The sequence below is a fragment of the Glandiceps talaboti genome, chromosome 12 (assembly GCF_964340395.1).
Source record: "Glandiceps talaboti chromosome 12, keGlaTala1.1, whole genome shotgun sequence".
Classification (NCBI taxonomy): Eukaryota; Metazoa; Hemichordata; class Enteropneusta; family Spengelidae; genus Glandiceps; species Glandiceps talaboti.
Genome location: NC_135560.1, coordinates 18,553,868 through 18,567,597, shown reverse-complemented (window position 1 = coordinate 18,567,597; position 13,730 = coordinate 18,553,868). Strand labels below are relative to the sequence as shown.

Sequence of the window (13,730 nt, the reverse complement as noted above, 5' to 3'; positions counted from 1 at the left end):
AAGTTCGATGGTTTTTCATTCTCCGTCTTCCTTCATAAAGCTGTCCGATTAAGCATACATTGTACTTCTAATCGTTCCAGACAATTTGAAACCTGTGTGATAGTAATTACAAAAAAAAGTGATCAGAGAGCCGCAAATGTTGGGGTTCAGCTCTGACGCCTCTGGCAAGCTAATATAATTAGTATATTAATTTTTCTAATATTCATTGGATCATAACGTCTTTCTTTGATTGGACACAGTTATTTCTCCTTCGGGATCGTCTATCGATTTGTCCGATGAATGTTGATCGACATTTGAACCGTTTTGAGTAGTAAATTTTCCAGATATGGGCCGTCATGTAAATATTCCTGAGAAGTGACGTCACTTGAATGGTTCAGAGAAGTGACGTCGTGTATTCAAAAATGATCTTGAGAATTAACGTCAGGTGGTTCAAAGAAGTGACATCGCTTAAATGTTGCAGAGAAATGACGTCATGTAAATGTTCCAAAGAAGTGATGTCACTCAAAAGTTCAAACTGGGAGTTGTAACGAACCTTAATGTTACACAACAGTTGCTTCGTATCACATTGCCAGTTATTAGATACTTATTATTCATTCTTATGTGTGTGTGTGTGTGTGTGTGTGTGTGTGTGTGTGTGTGTGTGTGTGTGAGTGTGTGTGTGTGTGTGTGTGTGTGTGTGTGTGTGTGTGTGTGTGTGTGTGTGTAGATTTCATGCTGAAGATTTATAGTTAGAAAAACTGAGAGATTTCAGTCTGAACAACGACTGTTACACTATTAACACAGACAGATAAACAAATTTACCAATGCTGCATGTTCATCTTACTGTCATTGGACTACAAATGAATATATATTGTCCTAATTATCTTTTGTTAATATTTCATATCTAATCATCTTTCAACCTAAATTGCTAAAGTCTTTAATTTATTTAAGTCATCCAATCGCTTATTATTACTATTTTTATGTTTAAATGTTTTAAATAATTAAGTTGCGTTGCTATTTAATCTATCTATTATGATTTTTTTTCTGTTTGTTACCCTATATCCTTTTCACCCACATGTGCGCAGGAACCAGTTCAACAAGAATCTAATCCCACGGCTTCTCAAGCCCAAAATGTTCAGGCCACGTCGCCGCAAGCCCAATTAATAACACGTAACGAAACACCAGATCCGACATCAGTTGCATACAGTACCAAGTTAAGTAACCCAACAAGTCTTTCTAAAGACACTGGCGCCCCATTTGTCACTACACCTGGGTCTAGTAAGCCTGAAACCGAATCGATAACAGTATCCATTTTAGACGAATCATTCAAATCAACAGTACTTCATAGTTATCATAATTCTTGTGTACCGCACACGATAGCTGTTTTAACAGTATATATAGCTGCAAGTCTGATCAAATTTGTGCCAGATTTAAGAAGATCTGTTCATTTAAACGCCCATGTAGCAAGACACATTTGGCCAGGTTTGAACGGAATCGATAAGCACTGTCCATTGTTGGTCAATAAACAGCATAAAAAATCCGTAAACAACCTAGAGTAATCTATTCACGCGTCCTCATCACAACTTCCCATCACGTTTGTTTATTTTCTTTTATGCTATCTAGATTTCTATATTATTCTTCATCACTGCCTGTACACACATTGACACGAATAATTTAAAAATGACAAATACTACTGGACAGACAAGACCATACAAATAGGAAATCAGACGTACATGACAAATAAATAAATACAAATACAAATACAAATACAAATACAAATACAAATACAAATACAAATACAAATACAAATACAAATAAAATACAAATACAAATACAAATACAAACACAAACACAAACACAAACACAAACACAAACACAAACACAAACACAAACACAAATATAAATATAAATATAAATATAAATAATTAAAATGGCTGACAGACAGAAAATGGTAATGCTGCACCTTGTATTAGTGTCCTACTGTTAGATATCACACACCATTACCATCTAATGATACCATTTCATAGAACACCATTTCCTCCAATACTTAGGACGTATCCAAACACTGGTATCAACAGAACAGATACCACATTCTAATCTGTTATTACTAACATTCACGAATTTAACTCTCTCGTGACCGACAGACTACCATCTCACCGGAAGTGACAACAGAGGGTGACTACGATAACTGGGAGAACAGAGACGTGGATTTTGAAGCGAAGAACGACATGTTTCAACTGACCGAAAATGTGCAAACATATATTGCATCACTTGATTATGAGGAACGAAAAACGTTCGGTCATGATATTAAAACTATGTTACATGATTGCACATGGGATGGTTATCCTTGCAGTCCTAAGTAAGTCACGTTAATTTCAATATTGCCAAATTATATATTAATACAAATATTTTAGTTTTTATGGTACTTTAAAGGTGAACAAAAACGTTTACGACTATTACTCGTGGTAATTAGTATCAACAGTAGTGGTGTAGTCTCGAGTAGTCTCGAAAACCATGTTCATTGCTGGATATTAATTGATATTTCAAATATTCTATTATGTACAATAAAGTCACATGGTATTCTTTAACTTGCACCTCTGAACAGGATAGTGTGGAACTAAAGTCACGTGACATTTTACAACCTATGCTACGTATATACGAAAAATATTTCTCCTAAGAGAATTAAAGCCACATGGATGAGATAGACATTTTATAACATATAGCGGGGAACACAGGATATCGCTAGCGTGGAAGTAAGAGCCACATGGCATATTATGACTTATATTGGTGAACAGGATAGCATTCAATTCACACCACGTGAAATTTTAAAAAAGTTATACTTTAGACAGGTTAGCATGGAACTAAATGCTTCATGGCATTTCATAACCAATACTTTTAAACAGGGCAGCGTGGAAGTAAAGCAACTTGACATTTTACTGTGTACACATTTTGAACAAGATAGCATGGGACTAAAAGGAGACAAGATTTCATGACATTTTACTTCTTATTCTGTCGAACACAATAGTATGGAATTAATACTACAGGATTTCATTTCATATACTAGTGAACCGGGAAGCGTAGAACTAACATGTGGTATTTCATTTCCATGCTGTCAAATAGTACGGCTCGGAACTAATTCTACAGGGCATTTTTAATATTTGCCATATTTTTGCTTAGGACACAACACAACCAGGACAGGACAGCGCGAAACTAATGTATTGCATTTATTTCGTTTAGCAATCCATACTCACATTTGATCATTTCATTTTCTTTACTATTGAACACCCCCCCCCCCCCCCCATCAACAGTAAAACATGGATTTCAGACTCTGGGTAATGATGTGAATACATGGGTCCTGATTCTCTTCAACACAGTTAGACAGCCCTGTCGTTGAAGTCATGTATGTCAGGTTTTCCATTTTCACATAAAATCCGTGAAAATTAGTAAGGTTTGTTGAAAAAAAGAGAAGTGTTTCGATACACAGAAATATGAGTCGATGATATTCCACTTATAGTGAGAGAGTCAGTTTGCTTTTCTTTTTGGCAGGTTTTATTTGTGTATCAGAACAATGAATCCTGTGAAATATGTTTCTTTGACTCGCAATGTAATAAATAATAGAGCCATCAAATACAAAGAAAATAAAAATGAATAATCTCCCACTGCGAAGTAGAAAATGTATAGTTTGATAAGAAGCTTAAGTTAATAGTATTTTCTTGTTGTCATGAATCAGTATCACGTATACTGATTGAGAAACAATTCTTCTCTCACAAAATATATTTTAGTATTTCCGCCATCCTCAATGCCAGTGTTATAAAAATAATTCCACCGTACCCAACAATAAACTAATTATACTATATTGTGCATTGATTATCGTCAATGCATTATTGAAGAAAATCATGGGAAATTATAGCCCATTAAAGTTGAAGGATTCGAGACTGTATTGGCAATCTGACAATATTGCTGACAGCATCCGCTCGTCACGCAGAACCATTTGGCCCGAGACACAGAACCGAGACGTGTCATTTGCTCGCAATGTTGATGGTGGGAGGCGGGGTAAATGCCCGTCTCTGTATTGCGCACATCATCTAAATATCCGCCATAACTGATCGAACCTAAGTGTTGTAAATGTGTTGTTATAGTGATTATAGTTACCGTCAATATTTTGATATCTTTAATTAATCATATTGAAAACGATATTGATTTGCAAAAAGCACTTGCTTAGTTTTAAATTTCCCATGTTAAAGCTTGTCAGCCCTAGTTCTGGTCTGTCTAATCTTATAAAAAACAGGCCGGGTATGTGTGAAAACGAAAAATCGTCGTAAGATTATTTCATTATTTCTAGTCTATTTTCACCTAAAAGACTTCAAATATTTGTCATCTTCAAAGAATTGTCATAGCTGCTAGATTAAATGTACTATACGTTATTTTGTAGGCGTTGCTGACTTTAATGTACTTATATATTGTGTGTATATTGAATTACATTTTGATTAACAGCTCGTCCATACAATTGAAACCCGTTAAATAACCTGATGCAACACATCGTCTGATGCAATAGAAATCTTACAAACGTTGCTATTTTTTATTGTCTGGCTCTTACAAAAAAACTTACTAACATTATGTAAGTGCAAATGTTAAAGCTTTTAGGCGTGCGAATCACCTAGGTAGCTCACAAATGAGATTGTAGTAACGATGGTAAGATTTCTGTCAAGGAAATTAAGTATAGTTTTAATAAGATTTTTTTCACGTCAAACGATGATCTATCTCAGGGTAACCGGCTTCTGTTGTCTCATATCTGCACCAGTATTGTACCTCTAGAGGGAGCTATTCATTGGTTTCAAATCGAGTTGTGCGAGTCGGGCCGCTTATATAGACATAATACCAAGTTATGGTATCGGTTATCATGTTGTTGTTCACACTATCACAAGAAATTATAGCTTTTAGAAAATATATATGGTGGTATTGTGGGGGGGGGGTGATTTATAGCTCACTTAGAAAACTTTATTCTTTGTATGGTTTTTAACCTTAAATCTTAAACTCTCACATCGTTATTTTCAGCAATTTCACTCAATTCTTCAACTATATGTATGGAAATTGTTACACCTTTAACTCTGGCCAAAACGGGACGGTATCAACCGACAAGTCTGGACCACTTTACGGTAGGGCATGACGTAATGTCGCAAAATATATTGCTATATCAACAGTCTAAATGTGTTTCTAATTACTTTCGCTTTTCTTTTTGTTCTAAATGTTACTATTTGGATTGATTTATTTTAAGAACAGAATCAATATTAAGGTAGCACGGTTCTTGTATTTCTGATGTAGAATAAGCCATTCTTTGTATGACTTTAGATTAATTATCAATTTCAGCAGACTTTTTAAGTGTATACATTTAGCAATATCTAAAGTCATTTTTACAGTGAAAGTCATTTGATAATACATTTGTTCTGGGGATAAGTTAGATGAAAATATATTATGTAAATATGTGTTCGAATCGATGAATTTAAGTTTATGTTACATTATGCTAGGCCACTGCCTTTATGATTTTTTTATATGGAGGCGAACATTGAGATATCGACAAGCGATTTTTCAGTTTTGAACATTTGATGGAAAAAAGAGCAGCGTAAATGATAACAACGCGATTGAGTCTTTCCACACGAAGGGATTTATACACCGTGGGTAATATGAGACTTAAAATTACGAGGCAAATATCTTGGTAGTTTGCTAATAACATTCACACGTTATGCCGAAGAATAAAATCGTTTTACTATTGATACTGCAAGAAACCAACTTGTGGACTGTGTGTAATGTCGACGTTAGGAGTTATCCGAATAACTGCTTATGAAAAATTTAGTGAGGATCATTCTCAGCTGTAAATGATTTCCTATTTCCAGGATTAAGCCTACAACTTTACATCGAGGAGGGTGAATATATTGAAGACATAAGACAATCAGCTGGTGTTCGAGTTGTAGTACACGACCAGGGAATTATGCCTTTCCCTGAAGACGATGGTTTTATGGCAGCCCCTGGTTTTGAAACATCAGTGGGTTTAAGGCTGGTAGGGTATTATTTTGACTTTCAACTTTTAATGTTCTTATATATCCGATTGATATCTTTCCCCCAACAGACATTATTTATAGTTCAGTGTTCATAATACATTCTTTTGAGTTTTAAATGTTCATCAAAATTGTGATCATGTACGTTTAGTCGGTATGGCATTTCTAATCCTAAGAACATCAACCAAAAGAATCCACCCACCCCCGAAATCATAATTTTCTTCAGAAATCGGAACTCTCTTCTACAATATCAGCAACGTCCTCATTTCTGCTACCCTTAACCTCATCACCATCCATCATCATCATCATCATCATCATCATCATCGTCACTGCTACCCTTCACCTCATCACCGCTACCACTACCCCACTGCCAGGCCAGCACCACCCCATCATCATCGCCACTGTCGCCGCCGTCGCCGCCACCACCACCACCACCACCACCACCAACAACAACAACAACAACAACAACCAAAACCATCAGCGTCACCGATACCATCACCACCAACTACAAGTTACAACAACATCCACTATCACCATGACTACCATCGTGATATTCTAAAGTTAAAGTCTACATGACAACAAACCCAGAACGCAATCCTGACTAAATGATATGCACACACACATATACCATAAATTGAATCCTTTATTATTCTGTAAAGTAAAGTGATTAAACTGTTGCAGTATAAATATCCGAGATTCATGATTCATTCATAGTTTTTTTTTAATTTAATAACATTTCGTTGGCAGTAAAATCTCTTTAACCTGTCAAGTCCTTATTTATTGATAGTTGGAAATTACAAGACAGCCAGACCCTTACAGTGATTGCAAGGAAAACACGCCAAGTGTTGACAGTGCAAATATTTTTAGCAGTTTCTTTGGAGCGGATTACACGAGAAAGGTAAGATATTGTGAAAACCAGACTGTCTTCAAATAATTACGAGAGCTTAGTAACGGTAATCATGAATACGGGCTATCGAGGAATCCCCCTGTCTCTGTGCAATTTTCTTGTTAGCTGTTGTGCAATTTTCCTGACAGGTGTCCTTTTCTATGTCGCCATGACGACATGCTTGATAGCTTTCCCTAGTCAGATTAGTCATTCCGCTCTGGCCACATTAGGGAGCGTATTCTTCTCGTGTCACAAAGAGATATGGTGAGTGTACCACGACTACTAGACGTTTGCGTAGATTATTGAAAGTTTTTCTATGTAAATAACGTCGAAAGCGGTAACATTGCATTGCATTTAGCATACATGCATGATGCCTCACACGAACTAGGCTACGCCATCTTATCCTCCAACTGTCAAGCTGTAGAGACATACACTCAAAGCTGGACTGGGATATGCCCCTTGGGCTGGGTCGTTGGGCCGAGCTGTGAATCTGAATAAATTGCCAATGTACGTAGTTGTTGTACATGATTTAACCGGGAAAAGTTGCGATACATTCCTGTAGAATTATTTGGGGGTGTCTGTCTGTGAGTGTGCTGAGCTGTATATGTATTTGAAATCGTTGGGAGAAATTCCCAGCACAAAAACTTTAAAACCAATTTAAACTAAAATACAAGTTTTAAAAATATTGTGTTTTATCCCAATTAACCATATTACAGGCGTGTGAAAAGAGTTGTTACAATTGGGCGATCGAATATTACTGCAATTGTTCAGATATCAGATACAAATACACCAACGATTATCCTGTTTGTCAAAGTAATAACGCCAAAACTGGTAAGTTAATACTGTATTCAAATGTCCCATGTAAAATGTACACAGAACTTGGCCATAATATTGTTCCCTTTTTCATCATTTACATAATTCTTATTCGAATCGAGTTCGTGTTCATCTTATATACTTTGAACAGTATCAAATCAAAATGAACATGACCTAAATAAAAATGGAGATTGTGGAATTTATACGCCATCAAAACGCCATGTTGAATGATGCATTGTTGGAAATACAATAACTGTCAGCCGATACACTAGTAATAATCTATCTACCACAAGTTGTTGTTTGTAACCACAAAACAATATTCATGTCCTTACCCAGAGCCTTCCTTGAGGGCTCCCGATCCCTGATCACCGTATGAAGCCCTGTTAGACTTTCTCATCGTATTACAATACAAATTACAGTATGGACATTTGCATCTTTCTGTGTTCAATTTCAATTTTCAGTCGGGTGCATTCATGACGTTGAGACGCGGTATGAGACCGACCAACTAGATCCAGCATGTCCACTTCAGTGTACACAGCCCTGCGAGTAAGTGAAGTAATCGCATTTTTAATGACATACAACATTATACCATAATTTTCAACGAACTGCTACGAACATAGAACGAAATTCTTATACTAATTGCTTTGGCGTAGACCTTTATCATTTGTCAAGAAACCTCCGCCATCAACGTCTTTGCAACTTGCTGGACAGGAACTTGTATCGACAGATGTGCTCAATATACTAGGAGTCAAAATTGCTAAAACCATGAAATGGGATATACATATCAGTGACATTACAAGGCGTGCGAGTGGCCGTTTGTTTTTGCTAAGTTCACTTAAGAGATTTGGCCTTAGTAGAAGTGATCTGATCACAATTTATATCGGGTACATTCGACCTTTATTGGAATATGCTGTACCTGTATGGCATCCTGGGTTAACCGTTAAGCAACACGATTCATTAGAACGTATTCAGAAAAGGGCTTGTAGAATAATATTGGGTATGGCCTATGTATCATATCAACAGGCACTTGAGACATGTAAAATTGTAGATATGAAACAGAGACGCGATAATATATGTTTAAACTTTGCGAAATCACTCAAAAAGTCTAGATTACACAGTGACTGGCTTACTAAGGAACGTAGCGATGAAATCGGCCTTGAATTACGTAATTCTCGTCAACTATCTCTACCTAGGATACGTACACAGAGATATGCTAAAAGTGCAATTCCTTACATGATTAAATTATGGAATGATGACAAACACACTTGTTAGAAGCATTTTAAATGGTTCAGTGGTTAGTGTCTTCGTTTGTGTCCGTTGCCGTGCCATTTTGTTAGTTGTAATTGTGTAAAGGTATTTTGATTCTGTCTTAACATGAAATGTAAAGGTTTTAATGTTTGCTATATTTTTAATTTTTCAGTTATGTAAAGTTGTCGCAATTCAGTCTCTGACTGCTACGAACAATTTTAATAAACCATTAATTAATTAATTATTATTTATCAAACCTAAAAATGTTCGGACACAAGCTCAAATTTGCAATATGTGTCATTCAAGAAGTTCGGTAAACTAATTGGATCTGGAATATGAGATATATGAAATGATTCAAAGTTGCATACATTAAAGATAGGACTCCTGTAATTAATGTGAATTTTTTGATTGTCAATCACTCGAACATCGGTGTAACAAAGCAGGCTTATGATGTCGGCCAGCATTCGCTCGTGCCGCAGTACAACTGAATCTCTAAGCAATACTACCGGATGTGATTTGCACAATTTCTAGCCTCGTTTTAGGATCATAAACTATATAATTTGTTTCATTTTAGTTACGATTTCATTATTGTTACTGTCATTTTAGCTTTGTAAACTTGCCAAAATGTTAATCATTTTAGTAATTGTCATTATTGTCATTTTATCCACGTATTTTTAGCATTGCAAATGGCTCTGAGATGTAATGTAGTACACTTTTAAAGAAATTAAATTGTTATTAATTTGTCATCATATTAATATATATGTAGTCTAAATAATAACATTATATTAGTAACTAACAACTGTAAATTTACGACCATTTTCATATGACTATATATGATGAAATGAATCATGGCGCGCTTATATTTTTCTCCTTCTTGCATTCCAGCGAGAAACTTTTCGAAGCAACGGTCTCAAATGTTATGTGGCCAAATCCCAAATATGAGGTAAGACTATACTAGCTATACATTGCATGTAGTAGTAGTATTAGTAGTATTTTATTTATTATTGTGACCTGCAACTCTAACAAGTTGCCCAGCCCATGTAACTTTGAAAGACTATAATAAATCCCTGTCTATCTAGTCCTAATTGCATGATTTATAAACGATATGACAGTAAGTTATTCATGAAGCATAATATACGAGTGACCACAGGTCAGGATGTAGATAAGAAGGGCAATTGTCTTTTTAGCAATACATCACTGTGGCATTGCTTAGGTCTTGGTTATCAAAACCCTTGCAAAAGAGTTACCCATCCAGTCACCACAGATTAGGTATTAGGCCGGGAAAACCCCACCCCGAAGGGTTGCACATATACGTATACCCAACAGGCGGGAGTACCCCTCCAGCGGGTATTACAACAACTGTAAATATTCTAGTCTTGGTTACCCAGACCCTTATTGCAGTAAAGTAGGACTATCTTTCCAATCACCCTAGATTAAGTATTACCACAACTATAAATGATCTAGTCTTGGTTACCCAGACCCTTGCCGGAGGGCTATCCTTCCAATCACCCCAGATTACATGCATATATTCCTACAACTACAAAGAATCCCACAATACTTTGCGTCTGAGCATGCTCAATGTGAATTTTAGATTGGTTATCACGTTATTTACACCTTGCTGAAAACTCTTAATATTTCATTTGACAGCCTATACTTCTCCACGAGTTGATGAGGACAAGTTACGAAGTAAAGAAAGGTGTTCAGGAAAACGGCAATTTTATAAGGTACATGCCTAAACTGTACTTGTGAAATACTTTGAATATTAACGAGCATAATGTGGTAAACGCTTTGATGTAACCTATAACATTTTGTGTGATTAAGGTCCATAGTATGCGAGTCTATGATGACGAGTCGTGACAAAAAGTAACTACGACAAGGGCGTGAGTATTTCCCGGAAGAAGGCACACATGTAATTGCAATATCTGAGAATGAAATAATTTGCCCACTTTATATGATTTATGGACAGAATGCCGAATTCGCCATATATCTTTTTATTCCCAGTATGCCTTGCAATGACCAGTGATAAGTTAACATTCCAATAGATAAACAAAGGCGCAATAAACACTACTAAATAACTGTCTTGTTCGAATTCGTCGTTGAATTTAGTGTGTGATATGTGCATCGAACCATTTATGAGATATGGATGTGAAATTAGTCATTTTTTCTCTGACAGCGAGAATATGGTGAAGATTGACATTTATTATAATGAACTAAATTATGAATATATTGAAGAACAAGTAGCATATACGGTAAGTCATTTTGAGTCACTGTCAAGGTTGAAGTTGTGTCTCCAACACATCTCCGATATCCCTTAAACATAGTCACACTATAGTCATCGCAAATACATTCCATTACAAGTAAATCAAATAATGCCGTTTTTGTATTTCATACTAATAGATATCGGGAATATTCACTGCAGGTCAAATTCGTATGTAGCACGCCCTCAGTAGGCTATATGTTACACCTGACAAACTGTGAAATTGCCCAATTTATGAAATGGGTAGGTAACTTTGCCCACTTCATGAAACGGTCAATCGTGTTGCCCAGGTTATGAAATGGGTATGGTTAGATATGCCTAGTACATGAAATGAGCATCTTTTATAGGACACACAATGCCATGTCACTTTGATTACAGTATGATCAATAGGTCATAAAAATGCATAAATTATCTGTCATGGCCCTGTGTTTTCTTTCAACAGGAAAGTGATGTAGTGAGTGATCTCGGTGGACAGGTAGGGCTATGGCTTGGAGTATCCATAATGACGTGTTGTGAGTTCATTGAATTTGTCTGTGACGTTTGTATGCTATTGGGAATGAAGTTACTGTGTTCTTCGAAACGACAACGTGCATCAACGCCGATCGTACCATTTCGCAACAACAGACTTGATTCTGCACGAAAGTCCGGGAAATCACGCGACCTCGAACTGAACGGTATTGACTTTTACAATTGAAATAACTATGTGACAAGTCGAAAGATGAACGACGTATCAACACCATACTGCCTTCAGTAATGGGTTCAACATCTTTGAAGTCAGTCTCACTGCCAAATGAATCATTAGCCTTCAATATTTACATATTTTCATCACTTGTTTACCGTTACAAGTACAGCTTGGACTGCCATAAAGTACAGCTTGGACTGCCATAAATATCGTTATGATGTTTAAAACCTAGAGAAACTATCGTTTGCGTTTGAACGAGGGGGTAGTCTGTAAGGTATGCCGTGTCGCGGCGCCCTCACACCTTTGTGAGGGCGGAACGACACGACATATCATGCAGTCTACACGAGGGCGTCTTTGATATATATATATATATATATATATATATATATATATATATATATATATATATATATATATATATATATAACTCAGTGAGTATCAATCTGCTAAGACAGTGCTCTATACCGCAGTGGCAGAGCGTAATAGTTTTGGTAGTACTGGAACTCTTTCTTGGGTGTAACTCGGAGTTTCACGCATATTGCGATCATCAGACACTCTGTGTCTGATGATCGCAATATGCGTGAAACTCCGAGTTACACCCAAGAAAGAGTTCCAGTACTACCAAAACTATATATATATATATATATATATATATATATATATATATATATATATATATATTAAATAATTTGGTATGTTTATCACGTACTCATTTGTATACAATTGTGATGTATTTAAAGTGATATTCGGGTGATATTCTTCAGTGTCGCCAACATTTTTGCCACTCCATGACAGGGATACTCAGTATACCATACTTTCACCATATGTTAGTCGGCGCATAAAATAATATGGAAGTCTGAGTGATCAAACTCTCCCAAAAAATGAAAACAATAGACATGTCTATTTAATTTATTTTGAGACAAATATAAAACAAATAGATGATGTATAGTTTGATCTGAGTCGACAGGTTAAGAGGAGTTACCAACAAAATATATTTCACTAGTGCTACACATGTTTTAGATTCCTGTGCATTTTTTTCATTTCCATTTTACGCTTGTCTTTGTACTAGATGTTTGCTATTATAATAATATTCAATAAAGTGTAATTCCGCGAGAAACTTGTAAACGTTCTTTTAAAAACACAACATAATTCAGGCATTTAGAGTACGATTACGCTTTCAAAAGTCAGAAGAAGTGGACATGGATAAACTCCTTTTTTTCAGCATATGTCATACAATTATGCAGTGTCTTCTTTATTATGGATTACTTCACTATTACGTAAACCGAATGATTTATAACGACGCCAGCATTCTGTGAATGCTAATGACGTATATTCCCACTGCCCGTAGCGAATATTGAATGTATTACTGCATGATTCTCATATTGATGTTGCAAATATAATTCAGATAATATTACCAGAAATTATTTCATATCGAGAATGCAGCGTCTTCGTCATCTTGAGCAACGAATTTCATTGTCAACTAGGGTCACAATTTCCACGACAACATCTATACAAATACAAGTTCCTGACAGATAAATGCTGATACTGTATAACAGTTAATCTCATAATTTCCTAGTCTTTCTCCAATCTTGAAAACTTTAAAATTCATTTACAACTTTTACGGTTATTGCTCACGAGAGATTTCAAGTGATATAGTAAAGTTAATTTTACTTGTGACCTACGTAAGACTACGTAACATTAGATGATGTTTTAAATAACTGCTTTTGGCACGTTGGATGACTTGTTCACCCCAGTGTGCGATCCCCATACTCCCATGACACTAAGTCCTAGTGGTTTAGGATAGTACTCACC

At 35.9% G+C, this 13,730-nt stretch overlaps 1 protein-coding gene across 1 annotated transcript in view; it reads left to right on the top strand.

Moving 5' to 3' along the window:
• The window catches only part of LOC144443050 (epithelial sodium channel subunit beta-2-like), a 12,822-nt gene extending 892 nt beyond the window's left edge, over positions 1–11,930 (top strand). Inside the window, exons 2-12 of the mRNA XM_078132423.1 lie at positions 1,065–1,283; positions 2,124–2,338; positions 5,035–5,135; positions 5,871–6,034; positions 6,820–6,930; positions 7,635–7,749; positions 8,193–8,277; positions 9,865–9,922; positions 10,627–10,703; positions 11,153–11,228; positions 11,679–11,930. Coding sequence (XP_077988549.1) covers positions 1,065–1,283; positions 2,124–2,338; positions 5,035–5,135; positions 5,871–6,034; positions 6,820–6,930; positions 7,635–7,749; positions 8,193–8,277; positions 9,865–9,922; positions 10,627–10,703; positions 11,153–11,228; positions 11,679–11,930 — 1,473 coding nt within the window. The remainder of the gene's footprint in view (positions 1–1,064; positions 1,284–2,123; positions 2,339–5,034; positions 5,136–5,870; positions 6,035–6,819; positions 6,931–7,634; positions 7,750–8,192; positions 8,278–9,864; positions 9,923–10,626; positions 10,704–11,152; positions 11,229–11,678) is intronic.
• The last annotated feature ends 1,800 nt before the right edge of the window (positions 11,931–13,730 follow it).